We start from the raw sequence: 24,566 nt of genomic DNA on the forward strand, positions 1-24,566 counted from the left end.
TGACCTCTCCGCTGTCTCACAATAAAGTAACGGCCAGGAAAATGGCTCAGTCATAAATACATGTAAATGAAAATGCGCCGTGCTTGGGCGGGTAAAAAGTAGGAGCAAGGTTTGGCTGAGCTCATTCATTTTAGAACTAAGAAAAACTAATCTGTAAATATCTGCCACTGTCAAATTTGAAAAAAATGTATATTATGAAGACTATTTACTACTCCAGGTATATTTTTAAAATTATAAATGCTCTTCACATCCACTAAATAGAATTCATCATGCTCAACAATTAAATTTCATACTGCATAATCACTGAGTAGTTTACACAAATTAAAAATTTATAGTATATGCTTCCGCCCTTGTTTTAAATTAAACCTGATTGTACCCTAAATAATTCTACTTTAAAATAATGAGATAATGAGAAAATAGAAGCTGAAGATAAAAAGTGAAAATCGTCCCTTAAACCTGGTCACTGCTACCGTGGTTTGAAGCTTCACCTCTCAAACTGCACTGGAGCGTCTGATCACGTCTGACCACGACTTCTAAGTGAAGACCCTGCTAAGGGCGACGCTCGGAAACGTCACAGATCTCAGCAGGAACTTGCCGCGGTGAGGCGGGTCGCCACGGCACACAGCAGCTGCTGGAGGCTGGATCCAGGCACCGCAGTATGTCCCGTCAGCAGCACCCGGGGCCACTCCAGAGCACAGAGCCAGGCACAGCCCCAAGCACTGCTGGGTGGAGCCCCCAAACAAACAAACGCACAAACAGAGTTCAGGGAGTGGGGGATGAGGCCTGGCGGGAGAGCACGCGCCCTGCCTTGCGTGAGGGCCCAAGTTCCGTCCCTAGCAGCGCAGAATCAATGCAGAGACACAGCTTCTCACGCCCTAACACCGAGTCAAACAGCACAGAGGTTCTTACGCGGGGGCGCGAGGCAGGCAGGGGCAGGAGGGCAGGGCTCAGGGAAGGCCCACCAGAGCCCGGAAAGGAGGGGAGCAGCCACGGCCCGGGAGGGGACGGACAAGGCGTTCACGTCCGCGCGGACAGTCACGTCTGAGCAGGAGCTGTCAGTGGCACGGCCAAAGGCCTCAAGAGCTACGCCTACATCACTGGAGACGAGTCCCACAGGCCACAGAAAGCCCGAGAGCTGGACTTCGAGATAAGAGCAGGTCACTTCTTCCCACAATCTTCATCAGGCGGCACCATGAAGTTCCAGCTAAACCAAACAAGCTCTCCCCCCGGCATGAGACCCGAGGCCTGAGTGAGGATGGGGTGAGAGAGTGAGAACGGAACACCCTAAGAAATTAAGGTTCACCCGGAGAGGGGTGAAAGAAGGTGCTGGAAAAACGCAGGCGGAGAGCCAGCCCGCCAGCACACTCTTACCTCTTCTCCCAAACCGGATGATGCAGCCTAGTCGAGACCTCACTCAGAAGTTAGTACACGTTAGAGTAAAAATAAACACGCCAGGGATGGAAGCAAGCCTGGGGTTCCTTAGGGTTCATGCTTGATTAGAACCCACACCCGGGTAGTTCTACAACGGCTGTACGTTGGTACCTCTGGTGCCCTGTGTTTTCTGCCAAAATCAATATGCCAGACTTACCAGATTACATTACAATGCATTTTTTAATTTTCACACAGCCCGGAGTCTTTTCTTCTTTGCAGATTTTTTTCAATCTGTATTGTCGGATCTCTCTCACCAATGTATAAAAAGCATCCTCCACTCTCTGCATTGTAAAACACAACTTCTTTAAAGTCTGTTTTATTGGGAATAGTGATTGATTGGGAAAGCCATGTGCAGAAGTTGAAAATGATGAGCTTTACTTGAGAGTTTTTTTTTTAAACAGGAATCAGATTGTCTTAGTCAAATAGGAGATGCAGTTTTAAAATAATGGGCTTGTATCCTGGTTTGATCTTTAAAATCAGTTTGCTTTGTAATGGAATTAGAATTTTTAAAAATTAAATGTGAAATCAGGGGAGAATATGAAAACATAAATACAAGTATTTTTGCCATACCAATACAAGAATTTTACTTGGCTAGTTACGGAATAACCAAGAAGCCTAAACTGAAACTTGATTTCTTGAACTTAGAGAAAATAATTATGTTTCACTGAATCCTACACTCCTCCCCCCTCTTCCCCAACACCACCTGCCTGAGGAGGGGGAAAATAGTGCAAGGTGATGTTCAGTCTTGGTTAGAAAAAAAAAAAAAAAAAAAAGCACAGAACACCTCGAATACAGGTGGATCGAGAGAGTAGAATCTTGAATTTTCTCTGATCACAGCACGGCCAGCCCCAGGGTCTACAGCAGAGCTGGTGAGAACAGTGCTTTAGAAAATGAGCAACGCTATTTAAGTAAAACTGCTAATGGAGGGACTGATTATTCTGCTACAAAAAGGGAAAAAAAAAAAGCCATCTTGAACTGTTCGACAGAGATGGACAGAGCAGCAATGCATTTTGATTCTCTTTGCATTCTCATCACAGCTCTCGAAATACATTTTTAGAACGGTATCCATTTACACGGCTCTGTGCTGTCTGCCTGCTGACACCACCATGCATGGCCACACAGACAGCACATGTTTTAGCGTCCTTTCCAGGCCAGAGAATCAGGCAGTGCACAGGGGACAAGGTGTGTAGTTGCCTGCCTGCCAGTGTGAGCAGCGCAGCGGGCAATCCCAGGCCCCACCCAGCACTGCCAGGAGTGACCCCTGAGCACAGCCAAGTGTGGCCCCCAAAAATAACGAGAAAAAAGGAACACCAAGGGGGAATAAAAAACAGAAAACCAAAACCTGGGTGGGAAGAAACCTACAGCCAAAGGAGGAACAGCTGAAAACAAATGTCTGCAAGTATGACTCTACAGACTGTGCAAATAAAAAGAGAGACAGGTTTATTCACGTGGAAAGAATTAAACATCTGGGGGGGGGGGGACGCTGGTCTGTCTTACTGCTGGTCTGCTACTGAGCTTCCCCGGGGTCTTCACCTCCACTTACTCTCTTACTCTCTCCCTCTGGGCTACTGCGGTGCTTCACCCCTGCAGCATCCTTCTCAGGGCCAACAGTGACAGGCTCCCGCACCTGCTGCTCGAGCAGGCGGTGAGTCTGAGCTGCTGTTCTAAACTGTCAGGGACGCCAGCACCAGGGGCCTCCCCTGGCCCGCTGCCTGCAGTAGCTGAGGAGAGAACAAGCCTCCCACTCTACAGGAACGTGCATTTTTATAAATCTCCAACATATATTAAGAACTGCCTCAGCAGACTCTCTGCAGTCCAGCCTGAAAGTAAACTTTCAATGAAGACTTATGGGATCAAGCTTCAGTGAAGGAATACAAACTGACTGCATCGATCATGTATTGGGATGTTCATCTTACGTTATTCTGCCACCAGGTATCAAATGCTTCTATTCCACTAATAAAGAACCCATGAGTATCTTAGTAAATTGTAAATGATGAGTTGATACTTTTACAATGATTATCTTTCGATTTAAAAAAGAAATTTAAAATCTACGTAAATGAAACAAACCAGGTAAAAGCTCAGGTATTTTAGGAATACAAACTTCTACTCCTGTTTAAAAAAAAAGTGGCCAGGCGGAGTCCCGGCCAGCGGTGCGGCAATCGGAGCCGCCCCGTCCGGCAGCGCGAGGACTGGACCCGAGTCCCAGAGTCAGTGTCCCGCAGCTGCTTCTAAGTGTGCACGACCCCATCACCAGTGCCCGATGCGAGTGTCATTCCCGAGACGCAGAGAAGCGGAAGCCGGCCATTGAGAGATCACTGCCCACCACCGAGAATTGAGCAGGAGAGCCTGAGCGGCTGAGGGGCAACACCGGCAGCGGCGGTTTGTTTCACTAACAACATTCACGGGAGATCACCACAGCGTCTCTGATTTCAGTCACTTCTTTTTCTCACAGACACCACTCACCCTTGTGTGCTCTTAAAGCACACTGCACGGAGCTGGTTCAAATCCGGAAGGTTGTGGGTTATTTTAAAAGGAAAAGTACAGCCAGAACAAGTGTCTAATGCCCACTTAGCTCTGGGACTAAACCCATTGTTTCTGGAGAATACGCTCTGTTGTCACATGTACTTGCAAAGAACTGGAAACATTTACGTAGAGCCAGAAGCACACATGCCAATGTAGGCCAAACTCCTTCCAACAAGAGACATGCAAATGCCTGCAGCCCAGCTCTCGGAGGAGACCACGTGGGCCTGTGGACTGAGCCCTGCGTCCCGGAGACAGCTGGCGGCACACAACTTTCCTCCCCACCCTGGGGCCCGTAATGCTTTCACCAAGATTTAATTTTGAACAAATATTTAGTCCTGGGCGAGTGATTTATTATCTGCTATCCTCTTGCGAATTCCCTCAGGAAACACCACTTCAAAGTACCCAAGAGGAGACAGATGCAGCCCCGGGCTTCCTCGGGAGAGAACAGGAGCAACAAGACGTCCTTCTGCAGCACTGGGTGAGGCCCACCCATTCGCAGGAGGCCACTGTGGGGAGGGAATTCTTCCTTCTCTTCCAGGTTCTTTCCTTCAGCTGGCTAGTCGCTGACTCGCCATCAGACGTGAGCGGAAGGACAAGTCTAACTCCGTGCCTCTGAAGAGCACAGAGACAGGGGACAACAGAGACGGGCGCCAGCACTGCCCTGCACTGCAGTACCCGGGGGCTTCAAGGCGGAGGAGGGCGGGGCAGAGGGCCGAGGCTGCCCTGTGCTGTAGCCAGGTGCCAGGAAGAAGATCTCGTGATGGGCCCCCCGTCGCCAAATTGGGGTTCTCCCAGGAGGTAGACGGAGTGGCAGACTGACACCCATGTCATACCCACACCTGGAAAGCCTCTTCTGAAGCCCCTCAATGCGGGTGCACAGCAGGGCTCAGAAAATGCTCTATTTTTAATTCATAAAAAAAGTGCCTCAAAATGCTGCTCTCATGGACAGAAACTCAGGTACGATCAGAAGTAGAAATACGGCAGGGAAGGCCTTTCTGTGGTCCGCTGCCGGAAGATCTGACCAGAGCGTCCTTTAATGGAGGCGAGTCTTCCCAGGGAGGCCAAGAATCTGGGAATCAACACCCGCAACAGGAAAACCCACTCAGAAACGTCTCCAAGTCATGCGACTAACCTTCACCGGGCTCAGGAACCACCGAGTGGCTCCAGAAAGCAAGACAGGCGTGGGGGGGCTGCTCTGTCACCCACCTTCCAGAACTCTCCTCTCCACCTGGAAATCCAGAGCCGATGGCCACGGAGTCCACGTTTGGGTCCCCGCAGCCTTTGACGACAGTGCCCTGCACGGCCAAGGGGCCCAGAGCCCCGCCCGGTGCAGCAGGCCAGCTCCTGGGAACACGGCCCGCAGGACACAATGAGTAAGGAAGGGACACGGCCATTCTATACCCTCACCTGGGGGCGTGCTCGAGTGAGACGCCCCCTCTTCCTGCCCAGGAAGCCTGGGTTTGACCTGACCAGGACTGACGTTTGCCCGTGAAGTCTGAAGTGTGCCTGGACCTCAGGGGGCCGAGCAACCGCGCACCACAGCCGCAGGCCAGGTGGCCACGGCCTCTCCCCGCTGCTGTCCAGAGGCCGGGTGTGACTCCTGCATCTTTGAGGATGCTGAAGAGAGAAAGCACCGACACTCCTGTGCTCACCACGCCCGACTCAGCTGTTACCTGGACCTCACAGATGACGCCTCCCAGCCCCCAGCGAATCCAGACAAGTTTGAAGTACCTGTCCTGTCAACTTGAATAAGACGCTTTTTGGTGCTTTTATCGTAAGCTCATACTCAAGATCAACAGCTCAGACATGAACTGAGTGCTTTCACTGAAAGCTGTAAGAACATGCACAGTCGCCTCATCCGAAAACCAGCTACAGCCGACGAGCAACACAGGACTGCAGGAAACGGGCCTCAAACCCTGGAGCTGAGGAGTGCACCAACGCTGCAAACTGCACTTGACAACCTTTACCTGGAATGGCCCTCTGAAGTCTCCCAAGAGAATCCAAAAGCCAAATTTTAGTTCAACAGAAGATGAAAAAACTGGCAAAAGGCTAATCAAAGTCCATGCAGTAAAGAGAAACCAAAGACCAGAAATTAAAACTTCTAAATTAGAGCTCAGCAAGATTCCATCCAGATACCAATAACTCAGGCTCTACATATTAGGGGACCTGAGAGCTCGGTTGAGAAAGGACGGACTTCTTTCAATTATATCCCCCTGTATTTTAGATGAGCCCCAGAAGTCCTACAAATCAAATTTTAATCAATCCATTTCCAAATCGTTCATGCAACATTCACCTTCCCACCAACCTTATGACTCTATTAGTTTTAATGAATTATGAATGCAGTGGTGTCCTAGGGCATCGGGGCAGACACCAAGAATCCACTAGTGACCACATCCAGACACAGCTGTGCCCAGATGGCAGGACGGGGGAGGACGAGGCTGCTGGCCCCGCCTCTCCAGGTGTGTGACCCGCGGGCCTGAAGTGGCAGTGAGTGTGTTAGGAGGTGTCGGGCTCCCGAGCGAGGCGGGAACGGCCCGCTGACCGTGCCCAGTGCTCTGTGAGCGGGTGCGTTACGAGGTGGACTCACGAGGGCAGCGGGAATGGCCCGCTGGCCGTGCCTACACCCCGCTGGCCTCTGAAACACTGGGCCCAGACTCAGGTTTTCTCCTTCCTCTGTCAAACGTAGACTCAACACCGGCTGTCCTCAACGCCTCTTCTAAAAAGCCTGAGAAACGAGGCAGCAGGTTTTGCGTGGTTTCAGGAAATTAGCTACCTCAGCCCCGGATGAGCTGTTCACCCATTTTCTTGACTCCTCCACTTACAAAAGGGAAACATTCCACAAAACGGGCTTCTAGGGCTCAGCAGAACACAGAAGCGGATGAAGCCGAAACAGAGTCGGTCTGGCACGGAAGCAGACACGACCAGTCCTCGTCTGAGGCGACACGCCTCACTGTTACCACAGCTCCGGCTGCTTCTGTCCCAGTAAACGCTTACGGCAAGCAAAGTGGCTACGCCACACCAACTGACACGCTCTGCCGGAGAAGAGAGCCTCTGAAATGGAGACGACCCCGGGTGAGAGGCTCGGGCTGGGCCCTGGCGACACAGGGCACCTCCAACCCCGTCAGCAATCATTTTACACGAGATGCTGATGGAATCAGTCAGGGCCAACTAGCATTCATTCCTGTCAGGACAGAGGAAGCAAGTAACTGAGAATTGCTATTTGCTTTCTGTTTTCGTGCTCTAATGGAAATTTCCCTTCCTTTAAAAAATTCAACCAAAGTAAAATTCTTCAAATACGAAATTTCATTTGAAAGTACGGGACATAATACTGCCATGCGCTTGTCAAACAGGGAACTCGAGCTCCGGGCCCCGCCTCCAGCTTACAGAGCGAGCAGAGAAGAAACCGCCCAAGTTCTTGAGTCCTAAACGGAAGGTGTGCTGAACAGAGCGGAAACGTTGAACGTGGAAAGAAATCAAAGCCTCAAATCATACCACGAATACAGAATTAAGAAGCGCTGCCCTAGTATATCCTTAACAGAACGTCTAACACGTGAACACTGCTCTGTTTCCGAGCTGAGAACACGGAGGAGAGAGACAGACAAACGCCATCGATGATCTAGGCGCTGTGCTGGAGGGTTTACGTTTCTGACTGTTCCCACGCTCCTGGCCCTGAAGTGACGTTGTTAGAGCATTAGCAGGTAAATCACGGTTGATTCAGATCACGGGAGACAGTGAGCAGAGCACAGGCCTGGAGTCACTCCAGCTCCACTTACCTGTCTTGTCTTGGCCGATGTCTCAATGAAAGGGATACCGTAACTTCTTGCTAAATCCTGCGCCTGTTTCGTATCTACTGTTCTAGAAGGCAAATCACATTTATTTCCTACTAGGACCATGGGGACATCTTCTGAGTCTTTGACTCTTTTTATTTGTTCTCTGAGGAAGAAAAATCAAAGTAGAGGCATTAGTAACAGAGAATTTTCCCCCAACCCCACCGACCCACCACACCAGCTGCCCTCACTCTTCCAAGGGGGCGGTTCTAGATCTCAAGGGTTCAAACCCCTAGAAACTGCCATCTAATGCGTTCCTATGAGGGCCGGTGACAAAGATCAAAGCCTTGAAAACTGTGCGTGCTCTTCAAGGCCATCGCCTCCCAGACACATGCTGTACATGTGGTCAGATGCAAACGCGTGGAATTGCAAGTGTCTTTAGTTCCCACCTGCCAGCGGAAGGACACCTCGTTTCTCCACACTGCGGCCGCCACAGCCTGTAAAAGGCCTTCTGCAGGCTCAGACTTTAATACAACTCTTCCTTCATACTTCTGACAACTGAAGACACGGCCCGGGAGAAGGAGCAGCGGACAGGGGTCAGGCCCAGCCCCCGGCCCGGTCTCTCCTCGCCCGCTGAGAGGGCTGGGTGAGTCAGCACCTCCATACCTATTCACCGCTCGACTAAAATAGCGTTGCCCGATTTGTTCTTCTCCATTACCAGGTTACAGGAAAACCTGCTGTAATACGTGCACACAAAACGCTAGAGCCTTTCCGAGGACAACTCCCTGTCATCTGACAAGGCCAGAGAATGACACATGTGCACAGAACCCTGCTCACGGGAACACTAAACCCTGAGAGACGAACTATAAGCTACTCTTAATAATGATTTCTGAAAGTGTCTTGAAAGCACGTCTCAGTCTTGTTCACCTCCAGAGTGCATTTCCCCCTACATCTCCAAGGCCAACGCTGATCCGAGTCCAAGGAATCCTAATTACATACACTCGATTCTTTTCAAGGCCCTTCAAGGGGTGAGCACCTCCACCCCCCCTGCCCAGGTCTGCTGAGGCCTTTCCCTCCCGAGACGGGTGTCCTGGTGGCTGGGGTCTCCCGACTCCGGCAGGCGCCGCCCCTGCAGTGAGGAGCTCACTGCCCGGAGCCGAGACCTGGGTCTGCACCAGGGGCTGGTTTCTAGTGGAAATGAGCTCAGGGCGCAGTGCTCAGCAAACAGTCAACGACGCAAGGGAAAGGACTCTTGAATGGCAACTTACTCTATCTCCTTGGAACCCACCTATAATGGTGAATATCTTCAAAGGACTTAGTATTATTTATGGCAAACACACAGAGAAAGCCCTCCCCAGTCCGCATGTACTGGTCCCTCATTGCACTGTACTCCTCTTGACCCGCCGTGTCGAGAATGTCCAGGAGACAGGTCTCTCCATCGATGACTACCTGTTTCCTGTAGGAGTCCTGGGAAAGGAGACAGTCGCATGATTAGGGTGCATCTTGGCGCTGTCAGACAGAACAGTGTAGAACAGACAACCCACAGTTTCTTCAAAGCAGACAAACAAACGACCACTAAGCCTTGGAAGAGATGTTCGCCCGCGCTAAGGAGACTCCACTGAGCGTTGCTCCTCACACCCGTCTGGAGGGTGCCGGCAACCAGCAGTGTTCGGGACCCGAGAAGCCAGCAGCCCTGCACGCTGGGACGGGAGTGAGGTGGGGCTCACCGTGGAAGACGCACACAGAAGGACCACGTGACCCCACTCCTCTGGCCCTGGGCGATGACCGACAGGAACGGGAGTGGGGGGGAGACAGCACGCTGTCTGGGAGCGTGCAAAGCAGCGTTATTCACAACAGCCGAAGCCAACCCGAATGGGACGGTCTGACACACCTGACGGGGAGACCAAGGCGCGGTATTACTCAGCCACAGAAAGCAACGCAATGACACAACATCGAGGAACTCTGAAAACGTTATACCAGCTCAGAACAAGTAGACCCAGAGAGACAGGCGGCCTCCCATTCCCTATAAAGAGACGCCTAGGAGGGGTCAGGCCGGAGACGAGACGGAGAATGGGTGCCCTGGGCTGCAGTCAGTGGGGCCCGGGCAGTCTCCGTCCGGGATGAGGCTCTGGAAAACGATCTCACCAATGGCTGCATGATATTGTGAATTTACTTAATGTGACTTACCCAATGTACACTTTGCTTAAAGGACTTTAAAAATGGCTACCGTTTCATGCTGCCATGCCAATTTAATATTAACTGGTAAGTTCATTAATTTAACTACTTTATAGAAATGAATTACTGATATCTAGCTTATGACAAAAAGGTGTTACAGAGAGCAAAGTGGACATATTAATCATAAAGACACAAATTCTCTACAAAAGAAATCGGCAAATTTTACCACTCATTATTATTTTCTTCTTTTCATGTTATTTTGTCTTACAAAATATTGGGGTTTTTTTGGTTTTTTTTCTTTTTGGGTCACACCCGGCGATGCACAGGGGTTACTCCTGGCTCTGCACTCAAGAATTACCCCTGGCGGTGCGCAGGGGACCATATGGGATGCTGGGAATTGAACCCGGGTTGGCCGCGTGCAAGGCAAACGCCCTCCCCGCTGTGCTATCACTCCAGCTCCATGTCTTACAAAATATTATTAGTGGTTTCTCATGGATGTAACTCGGACACCCACATGCCCATCTGCAGGGTCTCCCTCCCTCCCATCTCAATGGTGCCTGTCAGTTCCCCGTGAAGTGCCTTGGCTCTCTGCTGCTGTCTCACTGTGTCCGGGGGCGGAGGGGAATTCTGTGTCCCTCTCATGTGGGCGCAGCACGGCCTCCTCTAGCTCTACCATGTAGCTGCAAACTGACCAGTCTTGCTCTTTGTCAGAGCCGCATACTATTCCCCTGTGTACACACATGACCTCTTGACCCACTCACACAGACGGGCATTTGGCGTGTTTTTGCACCTGGGCTGCTACACTAGGTTCAGTGACGAACACAGTGTCCACAGATCCTTTCGAATTGATGTTCTTTGTGTTTGGGGGCAGACGCCAAGAGGGGTATTGCTGGGTCACAGCTGGGCCCTATTTTCTGGAGAAATCTCTGGACTGCTTTCCCCTCCTTTCCCGGCCCGCCCACGCCGGCCCGGTCCAGACTCTCTGACACGGATTCTCACGGTGTGAGATGGTATCGCATGGTCATTTTTGATTAGCATTTCTCTAATCATGACAACTCCATTACTTTCATGATTCAGATCCAAGGGGAAAAAAAAAAATCAGTGATCTTACAAGTAACTACCGGCCTCTATTTTACTTACAGCCGAGGGACCACTGCAGAGCACGGTCCCTAGTGGGAATTTACTGCCCTAACACGGCTGGAGTCTGGGGAACAGTCCATAACAGCCAGGCGGATGCTAACCACTCCAGAGAGCTGTTTCCTCTGCGGATTCCAGGGAGGGGAGAGCGAGAGGAAGAGCAGGAGCCAGCGCGCTGACTCCGCACACGGGAGGGCGGCTTCCCTACAGACCCCGGGAAGCAACACGACTTTCAAGGAACATGTGCATGTGCCTACACGAAGGCATGCACGCATGCAGACACGCCCACATATGTGCACACACACACACATGCATGGACACATACACACATGCGCACATACGTGTGCACACACACAGTCAAAGCAGCTTCAGGGACAAGGGGACAGGTGAGTGGCCAGTCTAGGGCCGGAGAGCTGACACCTCAGACCCCACGGCAGCAACAGCCGGTGACGGTGCACTCCCAGGCAAGTGGCTGGGAAATGCTGTAGACTATCAGGAAGACACCTGTCTGGCGCTGATGCACTGAAGTAGCCATGTGCAGGAGAGCCTAGGGCTTGGTTTGTGGCTACACCCAATGGTGGTGGTCAGGGCTGACTCCTGGTTCAGTGCTCAGGGCTCGCTCCTGAGGGGCCATGTGGGGTGCAAGACAAGCACCTTATCGGCGGTTCTAAGGCTCTAGCCCCTCGCTCAGACATTTAAATGCCGGTGACAGTTACATCAAAGTGCTGGCCGAGGCTCCATCTTTAAGGGAGAGACTAAGACATAACTTCACCCCTTTTGTACCAGATGTGATGTTAAATGTATTTCTGACTTTCAATTTTTTTAAGTGCTGACACTCTCTTTCAGCCCCTCATTCCTTAAACCAGAAATCATGACACCTTACAGAAGCATGAAACTAAATGTAAAATAAAATTATGATTTGTCACCAGCAAGCGTTTACCTGAGTACCAAATGAGCTTCCCGAGCCCCTGCGGGAGCAGCCACAGGCCTCGAGAAATAAGGGCGAACCCGGTGACTCCAACCTACTCAAGGGTAAAGCCACAAGCAAGCAAGCTATCCCGTACACTTGCCCGAACGCTCAGCTCAAGGATCCTTTTCATTTACTAACAAAATAAACAGCTTTTCTGTGTGAAATATAAACTATGGCAGCCAAAGCTCACGGGAGTAAAAATACAACTGTTTCACGTGATACAACAACATGGAAACCAGCACTGCTATCCATGGAGCAGCACGCCAATGTCCATAGCCTTTGACACAATAATGCCATTTCTAGGAAATGCATAAGCGCCATGGGCATCTAATCTGCATTTAAGAAATACTGTTACCAAAAAAACACATTTTACACGGCATCCTAAAAACACAGAAACATATCTAGCGCCGTATCCCTGGGGGGCCATCCTGGTGGTGCCCGGGGCCCGACGGTACCCAGTGTCCGGGGTGGGACCGGGCTGGGCCACGCTGCCACGCGGGAGTCTTAACCCTCCGGTCACCAAGAGCATCGTAACGCCGACCCGCAGCGCGCACCCTTTCAGTACCGCCAGCAGAGACTCCCCCAGCACAGCCCTGGGCAGCTCTGGCCCCCGCGGTGCTGTCGGTGCCGCCACGCCTCCGGAGCACCCTCCGTCCCCAGCCGGAAACGCAGAGAATCCCCCTCCTTCCTCAGGATCTCCGCGCTTCCTTCCGCACGCGCACGGCTGCCCGCAACAATGCCTCTGGCCAGGAAACGCCGCTGCGGCCTCCGCCCGGCAGCCACGCGCAGAAGGCCACTGTCCCTGAAGGAACCGCCCCGCGTGGGCGCACAGCACAGGACACGTCTCAGCGAGGGGGCGCACAGCAGCGGCGGGAACACCACGACGGGCCGAGACGGCTCAGCGTGAGCGCCTGCGAGGGCGTGCCCCAGGCTCAGCACACAGGGCCCACCCCACCCCACTCGAGCCCCCAGCTCTGACGCAGCCGGGCACGGGAGCCGAGGGGACCTCGCCTTCCACGCCGAGTGTTTTAAACACGCTAAGCTCACACGAGTACCGGGCAAAACTAACTGAGCCCCACGGGAGAAAACAGAAAAAATATTTCCAGGCTCTGGAAAGAGACTGGATGCAGCGAGCACGCCTGGGCCACCCACCCCCCTCCCAAGGACGGGGACCCACGCCCACCCCCTCCCAAGGACCGGGACCCGCGCCCACCCCCCTCCCAAGGACTGGGACCCGTGCCTACCCCCCTCCCAAGGACCGGGACCCGCGCCCACCGCGGCCCCGTCAGGCGGGCCCAGGCTGCAGGGCTCCCCACCCCTCCCAGGCCCCCGTCAGTGCCAAGAGGAACTTCAGTTCTAGCTCCCCTCAGGTTCCCCTCGGCGGACTAGGGCCAAACGGTCCTTTCCTGAGGCCCAGGAGTTCCTGTGTCCATAACCCCGTCCTCCCGCCCTGCTCCGCGACCGCGCACACCTAGTGCTTGCCCTCGACGCCTCCTGCTGTTCCTGGCACCCGCGCACCCAGAGCAGCAGGCGCAGAGGCCTTCTTGCTTTCTCCCGCCTGCTTCCAACTGCCCGCCGGTCCTCGGACCCCGGGCACAGCATGGAAAGACTGAAGGACGCCACAGGAGGAGTCTGAAAGCGGAGACCGAACCTCCCAGACACTCGCTCGCTCGCTCGCCCTCATGGCAGTGTGTCCCGCCGAGCAGTGTCACCTCGCACGCGGTCCCCAGCGCAGGCGGCATGGGGACGCACGCCCGAAAGGAGTCAGGCAGCCGCACCCCCTCCGGCGCACAGGCAGCCCCGCGCCTCCGCTCCTGCCAGGCCTGATGAGCACATCTCGGCCTAAGCCCCTAATCCCGGGCTCCGGCCGGGATTCCCTCCGCGCGCCTGTAAATATGAACAGGGCTGTGGAAATGTCAGCCCGCACGGCTGAGGATTCACTGCCGAGGCGTCCGCAGGGTGCGTTCCCGTGTCAGTCTGAGGCGTCTCCGCGCACGGCCGCTGGCGAGAGACGCCCACCCACACCCGGGCTCACGTCGCGTGGCCTCTGCAGGACCGAGCTGCTCACAGAACGTCCGCCTCCAGCCCACGGGTGCAGCCAGCGCTCGGGGAAGCCGGAAACGCACAGCACGGCCGGGCCCGTCCCACCGCAGCAGGGAGGGGACGAGGCCTCCGGGGCACACGCACCCCTGCGAGGGAGCTCCGCCCCCTCTTCCAGCCCGGCATCCCGCACCCTCAGGCCTGCACCCCACCTACTGAGACTCAGCCAGGCACCTCGGCCCCGGCCCTCCCGCGGCTCGCCGGGCAAAGGCAGCTCCGACACCCCGTGCAGGCCCCGGGGCCCGGGCACTCGGGCACTGCACCGCTCACGGCGCTCGGGGCGGCGCTCGGAGGCTCTCCAGCGCTTGCAAGGGGCCCGGAGCGGCACCCTGTGCGACATCACCCCTGTGCGAAGGGGCAAGGGCAGGTCGGGTTGACCCTGCTCCCAGAGGCCACAAGTCAGAAGGAGCCAGACCAGAGGCTGGGAGGTGACTACGACTGAGCTCAAGGAATGAGTGCTCAAACCAAGAGGCAGGTGAGCAGGGGTGGGGAGGCGGCGGGGCTGGTCCCCAGCTGGCGCTGAGAGAGACGCAGATGCTGAGAAGCGCCCCACAGCGCCTCGGAGATAAGCACAGATGGGGAGAGGGGGCAGGGGGAGGGCGCCGGACTTGCACGCAGCCGACACTGGCCCACCCCAGTCCCCCACAGCCCTCCAAGCCCACCACGGGTAACTCCTGAGCGCCTCGGGGCGTGGCTCCAAAACCAAAGTCGAGCAAGTCAAACCCAAGGCCAGGAGAGAGCTCTGAGGGCCAGGCCAGATACGGCCAGGGCGGGGCCAGGGGACAGCCGGGTCTGACCAGCACCCCCACGGCTAGCTATTCCCAGACACTCGGCCGGCTGGAAGGCCTGCGCGCAACCCCGGGCCCCGGGCAGCTCAGACTGCCGCGCCCGTGATGCAGAGTCCAGCGGCCAGAGCCGTGGCAGGGGACGGCAGCACAGCCCGGGGCAGCCTGGGGCCCGGCCGGACCACAAGGAGGCCAAGGGAGCGCCCCGGGCGTGTTCCCGCTGACTACGAGCCCGGCCCTCTCCTGCGTGCCCACGTACTGAGGCGTGGAAGCGGGCAGAAAGATGAAGTGAGGACTGCCCGCGCGCTCTTCCCCCGCAGCCTCGAGCCCTGGCACCCCCAGCGGCCACCCTCCCTCTCAAGGGACAGGCGGGAGCACGGAGCCTCTCGTCCCCAGTCTGAGACGCGCGCGCTGCCAGTGGTCAGTGGCACGGTGAACACGGTGTGAAGTGACGGAAACGCGCCCACACCAGTGACGTCCCCTGCTCCCCAGCACAGTCCCGGCCCGGAGTCCGGCGTGCGTCTCCCCGCGCACCCCAACTCCCCAGCGTGATGGACGCAAAGCAAGAGCGGCTGAACAGGCATCTTCGTATCTGTGACGCATCCTTATTCCATGAAGCAAACAGTCCTGCTGAAGGAAACGCACTTCAGTGCTGAGGGCGAGAGCAGACACAGGTGGGGCGGAGGAGCTCAAGAAAGACCACGGACCTCCCCAGAGTCTGGGGAAGAAATCTGGTACATCTTTTACATGTCATATACAAATTATTTTATTTCTTTTCTGATACCTAGACTAGATACTTATATCTTTTACTCCCCTTCCCCCCAGCTCCCAATTCTTCCAACTTGGATCTTCATTTCTTTCTAGTTTACACCAAAGAGCTTCCTGATCAAGGAGAAGAGTTTTCCTGGGTTTTTCCTTTCACTTACCTCTTTGTTGAAGGAGTCTAAATTCTTATTGACCAAATAGCTACAATTTTAAATATATTTTCCTAAATGTTAATTTATTTTTTTAATTTTCTTTTTGGGTCACACCTGGCGATGCACAGGGGTCACTCCTGGCTCATGCACTCAGGAACTACCCTGGCGGTGCTCAGGGGACCATATGGGATGCTGGGATTTGAACCCGGGTCGGCCGCGTGCAAGGCAAACGCCCTACCTGCTGTGCTATCACTCCAGCCCCCTAAATGTTAATTTTAAGACTATTTAAGACTATTTTGAAAACAGAACGGATCTTTGCTTCTCTATGGGGAAAAAAATTAATACTAATTCTACAAATTAACGTTTTGTTGCTCAACCTTCTGTGAATCAGATAATACTGACTGACATAATTATCATTTTATGTTAACAGCTGTCTAACATGTAATATTAAAATCTATGCAAAAGAAATCCAGGGTTCACAAGAGGAAAAAAGACATGGAAGAAGGTGAGGAAGAACTCAAGGCGTTTCCACGAACGACGTTTCTGAGCTCTGCCTGCAGGAAGGTTCTGGAAGCAGTGCCATCCCAGGGAGGTTCTGGAAGCAGTGCCATCCCAGATGCCCGAAACACCCAGCATGCGGGCCGCCCTCCTTCTATCAGTCCCACACAGGGCCCCTGGCTTTCTGGCCAGTGGCAGGGGCCAGCTGGGAACAGGAAGGGGAAGTGGGGCCAGAGTAGCCCTATCTGGCCGTGCAGAGGCCGCAGGCTGCCCAATCAGGCTGCAGGACAACAGATTGGAACACACGACCAAAAGGAACCCAAGGCCGTGTGAAAGACAGACGAGGGCGGAGCGCCTCTCACCCGCACAGATCCCACGGGCATGCCGGTGCGAGGGCGCCCCCGTGAGGAGGTGGCCAGCTCCGCCACGACACGCCAGGGACGGGTTCGGGTGACACGGAGCGGAGTGCTGCCTCCCACCAGCACACCCGCCCCACCCTCATCGACTATCCAGGAGCGGCCGCCGCAGCCCCGAGAGCTGACAGCTCAAGTGCCGTGTCCTCGGTCCCGGCAGCGGGCCAGGGGCGCTGGGCATGCTTCAGCACGGCCCCCCCAAAGCAGCGACAACCCCCGGTGCCGGCACCGCACTGCAGGCGAGTCCCCAAGAACAGGGCCGGAGGGGCCGGGAGAGGAGGCTGACCCCACTCCACCCCGACAGCACCCGGCCCCCTGAGCACAGAGCCAGAAGCAGCCCCCCAGCCCCAAACAAACATGTATTGCAGTGTGTGTCCATGTACCTGGGGCTGGAGCGGCAGCACAGCGGGTAGGGCATTTGCGCTGCATGCATCCCACCCGGGTTCAATTCCTCCGCCCCTCTGGAGAGCCCGGCAAGCTAACGAGAGTATCCCGCCCACACGGCAGGGCCTGGCAAGCTCCCCGTGGCATATTCGATACACCAAAAACAGTAACAAGTCTCACAATGGAGACGTTACTGGTGCCCGCCTGAGCAAGTAGGTGAGCAACGGGATGACAGTGCTAGTGACAATCCATGTACCACTGCACACAGACAGGGCTAGCCAGTACGGCAGCGTGCTCCTAAGTCTCACCTAACAGCTCCTGTTTATTTTAGAGACTTTTCCAGAGGTTTCATAATTTTCAAAGTCAAAAGTGGGGAAAATCACTAAGGGAAAATAAAAATTCCTTAAGGCAGGCGCTGATCTCTCCTGAATCCTATCAAAGATTGTATTCTTCTCTGTCCATTTCCCCTAAGCTCATGATGTCTCGGCCAGGGCAACAGGACTGTTCCGTACCCGGGAGCCCGAGGGGACCAGGCGTGTTCCGGAGCGTGACCGCCCTTCACGTGCACGGGGGCAGGCCCCAGGCCCCGTGAGCCTGTCTCAGAGGGCTCACACCTCCTTCCCTTCCGGTATCTCCACGGCCGGCTTCCGCCCTACTTTCTGGAGGCTCCGCACTGACAGAGCCCCTCGTTAGAACAAACGTGTCCCGGGGCGTCTGAGGTCCGGGTGGTTACTCGCTGCCCTTCTTCCCATCCGCCGGCTCATCCTCGCGCGGCCCCGCCACAAGCCCGGGCTGCTGCGCGCCCTGCAGGGCACACGGTGAGGCAGGAAGAGGAACACCCAGGAGTGAACGGCTCTCTCTCCCGCTTCACTTGCCCTCTGTCGGGCCAAACCAGTCCCAGGACTGCGAACATCCGCCTGGGAAAGCCCGCCAGTCCTGCCTTCTGAACGAGCCGGATGCGGGATGCGCACGGCCCGGCGCTGGACCGCGAGCGCACCTTGGCTCCGGCAGGGCGGCTGGCCGGCAGGGGGCGCGCGCGCGCCGGGAGGGACAGGGCGGCAGGGCCCCAGGCTCGCCTGCGCGCCCAGGGCTCCAAGACGGCTCCATCCGCCCCAGAAGGTCCCACTGTGGCCTTAGGAAAGGCGGAGCCGGCACCCACCTGGCCTCACTCAGGCGGGCTCGCTGCATCCCCTCACCCCCCGCCGTCCCCGCAGCACAGCCAGGAGCAGCCCCTGGCGAGCCGGACAGGCCCACCCGGCCCCAGCAGCCCTAGAGCACGCGCCCTGGCTCTCGGCACTCTGCACGCAGAAAGGTAGGGCACGGAGAGATAAAAGGAAACAAGAGAAAGCAAAGAGCCCCAAACCAGGAGACTGACACACCGTGGAGGCTCAGGGCCCGAGACACGCCGACTTGGTCTGTTTTGAGTCGGTTCCTCCCGAGGGGCGAGACAAGCGCAGCCCACCGGGAATCAGGGACGGGGCCTCCGAGACCTGCTCCCGCTCCCCGGCCGGCCCCGAGGTGTCTGCTGAGCGGGACTGAGCTCGTGCTCTCGGTACGCTGCTTTACTGTTAAAGGACGAAAGTGCCCTTCCACCAGCTTTTAGAGAAACGCGTCTCGGGAACTGTGCTATGGCAACAAGTAATCTCAGAACCAAAAAACATCTGGGGCCAGGGCTGCAGCCAGACACCTGTCTCGCATGCGAGAGGCCCGAGACGAGACGGAGCCCGGCAGCGCGCTCGGTGCCCGGGCACCCTGAGCGGCCCCCGGCACCCAGCGCCCAGCACTGCGGGTGCTGCCTCACACAAACACGGGGAAGCATCACCTCTGCCCGGTATCTGCTCGTGAAGTGGGTGAAGTTCTGGGGACTTGCCCTGCTGCCAAGCTCCTTCATTAGCTCCGAGCTCTGGCGGTGTCGTGACGCACAGGTGAGCTCGTGCACGCGCGGCAGTGAGGGCTCTACACCAGACTCGGGAGCACTGAGGCCAAGGCCACCTCCACTACTACACGCCCGAGATTCCAACTATTTTCTGCTTTTAAGAAACTGTGAAACTGGACACAGGGAGCTCCGCACGGAACCGGGTCTCAGGCCCTCCCAATCGTAATGCCCCTCACCGGCCAGTGACCGGGGCCAAGGCGGCCATCCGTTGCCTCTGGGGCCGTTTTTACAGGGAGGATGGGAAGAGGGCGCCCACCTTCCCAGCTAAGTCACTCGAACTTAGAGTATGGTTTGCTTGAAATTCCAACTTGCTTCCTGGACTTGATTGCTTGAGTGCAGGAGAGCAGGTGTGAGTCCCACAAGCACAGTCCTGAGGCCCCGGCGAAACCCCACACGTGAGCACTCGGGCCACAGGGAGCTCCCAAGTCCCAGCTCTTGACACCGACGGTCCATGACAACGGGGCTGAATCCTCACCTCTCTCCCCTGCGGAGCCCGGGTGCGGGAGATGATAACCGTCGCTCCCTGGGACTTTCCCCCTGCCGGCTGACCCAGGAGGGAGGAGCCGTGTCAAAGGTCACAGGTAATCAAAGCTGCAGAGCCAAGTCCTGGGCTGGGGCAGAACTCCAGCTCAGGTCGGGGAAATGCATCTCTCCACCCGCCCCCAAAGACAGGGCGTGGGCGTTAAGGGAATGCACCTGAGATGTTACAGCCCGATTTCCTACCTGATTCACCTGGTTCGCTCCCGCTACCACGGAGCGTTCCCCGGCCCGTGCTGGGCAGCAGGGACGTCAGACGGAGGCACCTGTGCGCTCACCTGCCAGGCGCAGGCCAACTCCCAAGCTCCACCTGAGCGCCCTGAAAACTTCCTTTCAGATCTGCCACGAATGGTTGAGTAGGGCACGAACTGCGACTGGAACGAACTTGAAGTGAACCCTGAAGAGCCAGCAACGGCTCTGACACAGAGCCACTGTGTAAGCCTCCTCGGGAAGACACAAAACCACCCTCCAGCACGAACCGAGCAGCCACGGAAGCGCGAGCGTGTGAGGGCAGGGGTGTCCCACCCCTAACTAATGCAAATCTGGAGGGAGGAAGCCAAACAACAGTGCTCCCAGGTTTACACCGAGCTGGCTTTGCAAATCAGTGACACCAAACAGTCGACATTCCCTTAGAAGCCATGATTTAATCAGCCCGAGAAGCGCTAAAGCTTCTGAACAAGGTCACTAACCCCCTCCCCCCACCCAGTCTGTCTCTGAGCAATGCATGCACGTGTCTCTTGGAACTCAAAGATAAGTTCTGGAACCTACTCAAGGCTTCTTGTTCTTCCCAGGGGTGCTGGGGTCCAACCCGGGGCCCCCACACCAGCACGGGGGCACTGCCACAGGAGCCACACCCCGTCTTCACAGCTGATCTTTAAAGACTGACTCACTCCCGGGACAGTGAGGTAGGGCCTGCTTAACCCAAGGAGAGAAGACCGAGAGACAACTCAACACCCCAGACTCATTTCTAAAACAGGCCAATCACCTCCTTCCATTCCCATGGATGTTAAACTGACCTGGAAATTTCGAGTAGGCATCAAACTGCTAAGAATTACACTCTGGAGATGATGAGGAAGGCAGACGTGAGACAGCCCCCTCTGCAGACCTCACCTGCGGGGAGGGCACCTGGCCCCACCCTCTGCCCCTCACCCGAGGGGACGGCACCTGGCCCCACCCTCTGCCCCTCACCCGAGGGGACGGCACCTGGCCCCACTCTCTGCCCCCTCACCCGAGGGGACGGCACCTGGCCCCACTCTCTGCCCCCTCACCCGCGGGGACAGCACCTGGCCCCACTCTCTGCCCCTCACCCGAGGGGACGGCACCTGGCCCCACTCTCTGCCCACACTTGACCCCAGCTTTCTGGGCTGTACTCAGGGAAATCTTGACAGAACTAAGAGGAAACGATTTTTTTCAATACGCTGAAAAGGCAACAGAGCACAGACTGAGTAACAGTACCTTACAGATCGCCCGATACAAAAGCAAAGGATGGATTCTTTTAGAGATCCATCACACTGGGAGCGACAGCAACAGCCCAGCAGGCAGGGCATTTGCATGGCACATCTGGGGCCTGGCTTTGACCCCCGCACCTCACTGGGGCCCTCGGGGCCCTCCAGGAATGGTCCCGAGTCCCACTGGGTGTGGCCCAGTGGCCCCCACGTTGAAAGCTGCAGCTTCCTCAGCGCTCCAACGTGAAGATGGTTTCATTTTTCAAACAACCGTCGCTCACACTCCGACCAACATCTAGCACCATGTCACGATACCAAGAAGTGCACAAAAACATCTGCATTTTTGAGCTGAGACCGTCAGTGAGGGGCCTGTAGCACAGACTAACACTCCCCGCCCCGCAGCCTGACAACGGGCTCTGGCAAAAACGCACACAGGCCGACACAGCCGGCGGGTGACCCCCAGACGCGCCCCCTAAGGCCACACACACACCACCGGCCGCCCGGGCCACCGCAGGGAACCCGGCGGGCCCCTCCAGCACAGTGTCCTGCGCCTCTGGGCGGCGCGTTACCTCGATGGTGGGGTCGTACTCGTCCACAAAGTGGTTCTGGATCAGCTGAATCGTCAGGGCGCTCTTGCCCACGCCACCAGCTCCGACCACCACCAGCTTGTACTCGGTCATCTTCGGCAGGCCTTGCGAGAGAACAGAGGCGGCTGGGTTAGCGCGCGCTGCTCGGGAGGGCCCGGCACCGACCCCCGACAGGCCGTCCAGCACAGACGCACCCTGACGCAGAAAGGGACGCCACAATGCCCCGCGAGCTGGAGCCGACTACGGGCGCGGAATCACGTCGCGGGCTGCCCTGGGCTTACAGACTCGCCCCTGCACCCCACGCGCACTCCGGGCTCTACCCCTCGGGCTGAGGTTGTGCCAGCTCCTGCCAGCAAGCTCCAGACTGGGCCGGGCGCATGCAGGGTGAGGGTCACCCCCTCCGGTGGGCCGGCGCCTGGGGAGCGAGCCGGCGACGGTCCAGACCGCCGACAGGACCGGAGGGGCGGCGGGAGGCGCCACGGACAGCACAGGCCATGCCCGGGGGGGAAGACTCGAACACCGATAGTGGCACCCCCTGAGGACGCTTCTGCAGGACGCAGCCACTCTGGCGACAGGGAGTGATGGTGTGACCCCTCGGGGAGCCCGGACCTATTCGGCATCGCCACCGGGTCTGTGAGTGCAAAGAAACTCTACCCAGGACGAGCAGGCTACCAAGTTCAAAGGAGCTGCCTGCGGCGAGAATGTTAAAAATTCTCCGCGCTCTGGCCACGGTCAGGGCCAGCAGCTGCGCCAGCGCCTCCAGCTTCTGGGAGGCAGAAGTTTCTGGCCTGTTCCCCGCGCGGGAGCGGGCCCGTCCCCAGGGCCGTCACACCTGAGAGCAGGTCTGCGGGGAAACTGGGCAGCAACCGCTCCGCGGGACCCCATCCCGGGGCTGCAAGGGGGACACATCTGCTTTTCCCATTTTCAGCTTTTATGCGAAGAAAAAAAATCTCATCCATCAGCCCCATGAAGGCACCAAAGCCTGGCCGGGGAGACCCCCAAGGCCAGGGGCCACGGGCCATCGCGGCCACCCTCCGGCCAGCCGGCGTCAGGGAGGCCGGGAAGGGTCAGCGCTGGGCCCTGGGGCCGCAGGCTCAAGCCTCTGCCCTCGGACCCGCTCCCGTCGCGTCCCCCGCAGAGACCACCTGCACCGGGGGCCGAAGCAGGAGGAAGCCTCTCTGCCCGCGCTGCTGCCGAGGGGGGCGTCAGCCCCCGGCCCCCAAGGCCCGGCCTCGGGCCCTGCCGCGGGCAGCGGGCGGCTCTGGAGCCCCGGGCCGCGGGGTCTGGGTGAGCCCTCAGCTGGGCGAGGGGCGCGGGGAGCGCTGACCGCGGGGGTGCGGGCGGCCCTGGGACCCAGGGGTTGGCCCTGGGAGGTGCGGGGGCCGCCGGCCCGGGGTGCAGGGGCCGCTGGCCCGGAGTGCGGGAGCCCTGGCCCGGGGTGCAGGGGCCGCTGGTCCGGGGTGCGGGGGCCCTGGCCCAGGGTGCGGGCGCGCTGGGACCCAGGGGTTGGCCCGGGGTGCGGGGCCGCTGGCCCGGGGTGCGGGGGCCCTGGCCCAGGGTGCGGGCGCGCTGGGACCCAGGGGTTGGCCCGGGGTGCGGAGGCCCTGGCCCGGGGTGCGGGCGCGCTGGGACCCAGGGGTTGGCCCGGGGTGCGGAGGCCCTGGCCCGGGGTGCGGGCGCGGCCCCCGGCTGCCCGGGGCGAGCAGGACGGCGGGGCCGGGCCGGCCGCGGGCGCCGCAGGGCGTGGACACCTGCGCGGACACCGCCGCCGGCCCCGCCTTTGTGGCCGCCAATGTCACCGCCGGCCGGGCGGGGGCCGAGGGGACGCCGCCGCCGCCGCGCGGGCCGGGCCGGGCCGGGGCCGGGGCCGGGGCCGGGGTCGGGGGTCAAGGGTCGGGCCGCCGCCCCGGGCCCCGACCCCGGCCCGCGCGGCGGCGGCGGCGGCGGCAGGAAGGGCCGCCCCGTCCGGGAAGCGGCGCCGCGGCCCCGGCCCCGGCCCCGGCCCCGAGTCCGGCCCCCGCCCGGCCGCCCCCGGCCCCGGCCCCGCCGCGCCCGCCCGGCGCCGCCGCCCGCGCCTACCTGGGCCCCGCTCCGGAGCCGCCGCGCCTCTGGCCCCGCCGCCGCCCGCTCCGAAATGGCGGGGCCGCGAGTCCGGCCCGAGCCGCCGCCTCCGCCGCCGCCGCGCCGAGGGGAATCGAGCGCCGAGCGCAGCGATGCCCGCGCGCCGCGGCCGCCAGCCCCGATCGATGCGCTCGGCGCGCCGCAGCCTCCGCACGGCGCGGGGCGGGGCGGGCGCCGGGGAGGGGCGGGGCGGGACGCGGGGGGCGGGGCGTTCTGGCGGCCGGGCTGCGGGGTGGGGTGGGGCCTCGGGGCGGGGCGGGGCTTCGGACGGCGGGGCGGGGCTTTGAGGCGGGGCGGGGCTTCGGGGCGGCTGGGGCGGGGCTTCGGGGCGGCTGGGGCGGGGCTTCGGGAAGGCCCGGGCTGGGCGCTCAGGGCCGCGGGGAGGACCGCGGCCGGGCGGGGACCGAGCGCCCTTTGGCTCTGCGGGACCCGGGCGGCGGCGCCCCCGACTGTCGCGCAGCTGTCGCGCAGGGTGGGATCCCGGCAGGGGCACCGGGGGGCGGGAGGTCCCCACAGAGAGGCTGCTCCGGAGAGTCCACCCCCGCTACACATGCATTGCGGACCGGTCTGCCCGGGGACACGTTCGTGTCCCCTCAATAACGCGCCTAGACATGCGGACACTTGACAAAGGTGGGAGGGGTCGTGCGGGACCTCCCGGGTCACAGCGGAGGAGGGGCGCCGCGGACTGGCTGGGCTGCACTCCCCCCGCTCCGGGAAGGACAGCAGGGGTTCATTAGAGAGGAGACCCCCCACAGGGGGTTAGGCCCCCAAAACAGAAGGGCCATCACAGCAGTGGACAGATAGTCTGGATAGGTCAGTTGTTTCAGCATCCTGGCCTGT

At 58.3% G+C, this 24,566-nt stretch overlaps 1 protein-coding gene across 1 annotated transcript in view; it reads right to left on the reverse strand.

The window, feature by feature from the left end:
- The window catches only part of KRAS (KRAS proto-oncogene, GTPase), a 30,782-nt gene extending 6,940 nt beyond the window's left edge, over positions 1 to 23,842 (reverse strand). The window contains exons 1-4 of the mRNA XM_055118083.1: positions 23,685 to 23,842; positions 21,588 to 21,709; positions 9,010 to 9,188; positions 7,728 to 7,887 (exon numbers count right to left, since the gene is read on the reverse strand). Coding sequence (XP_054974058.1) covers positions 7,728 to 7,887; positions 9,010 to 9,188; positions 21,588 to 21,698 — 450 coding nt within the window. The 5' untranslated portion in view covers positions 21,699 to 21,709; positions 23,685 to 23,842. The remainder of the gene's footprint in view (positions 1 to 7,727; positions 7,888 to 9,009; positions 9,189 to 21,587; positions 21,710 to 23,684) is intronic.
- Positions 23,843 to 24,566: the final 724 nt, after the last annotated feature.

The sequence above is a fragment of the Sorex araneus genome, chromosome 10 (assembly GCF_027595985.1).
Source record: "Sorex araneus isolate mSorAra2 chromosome 10, mSorAra2.pri, whole genome shotgun sequence".
Classification (NCBI taxonomy): Eukaryota; Metazoa; Chordata; class Mammalia; order Eulipotyphla; family Soricidae; genus Sorex; species Sorex araneus.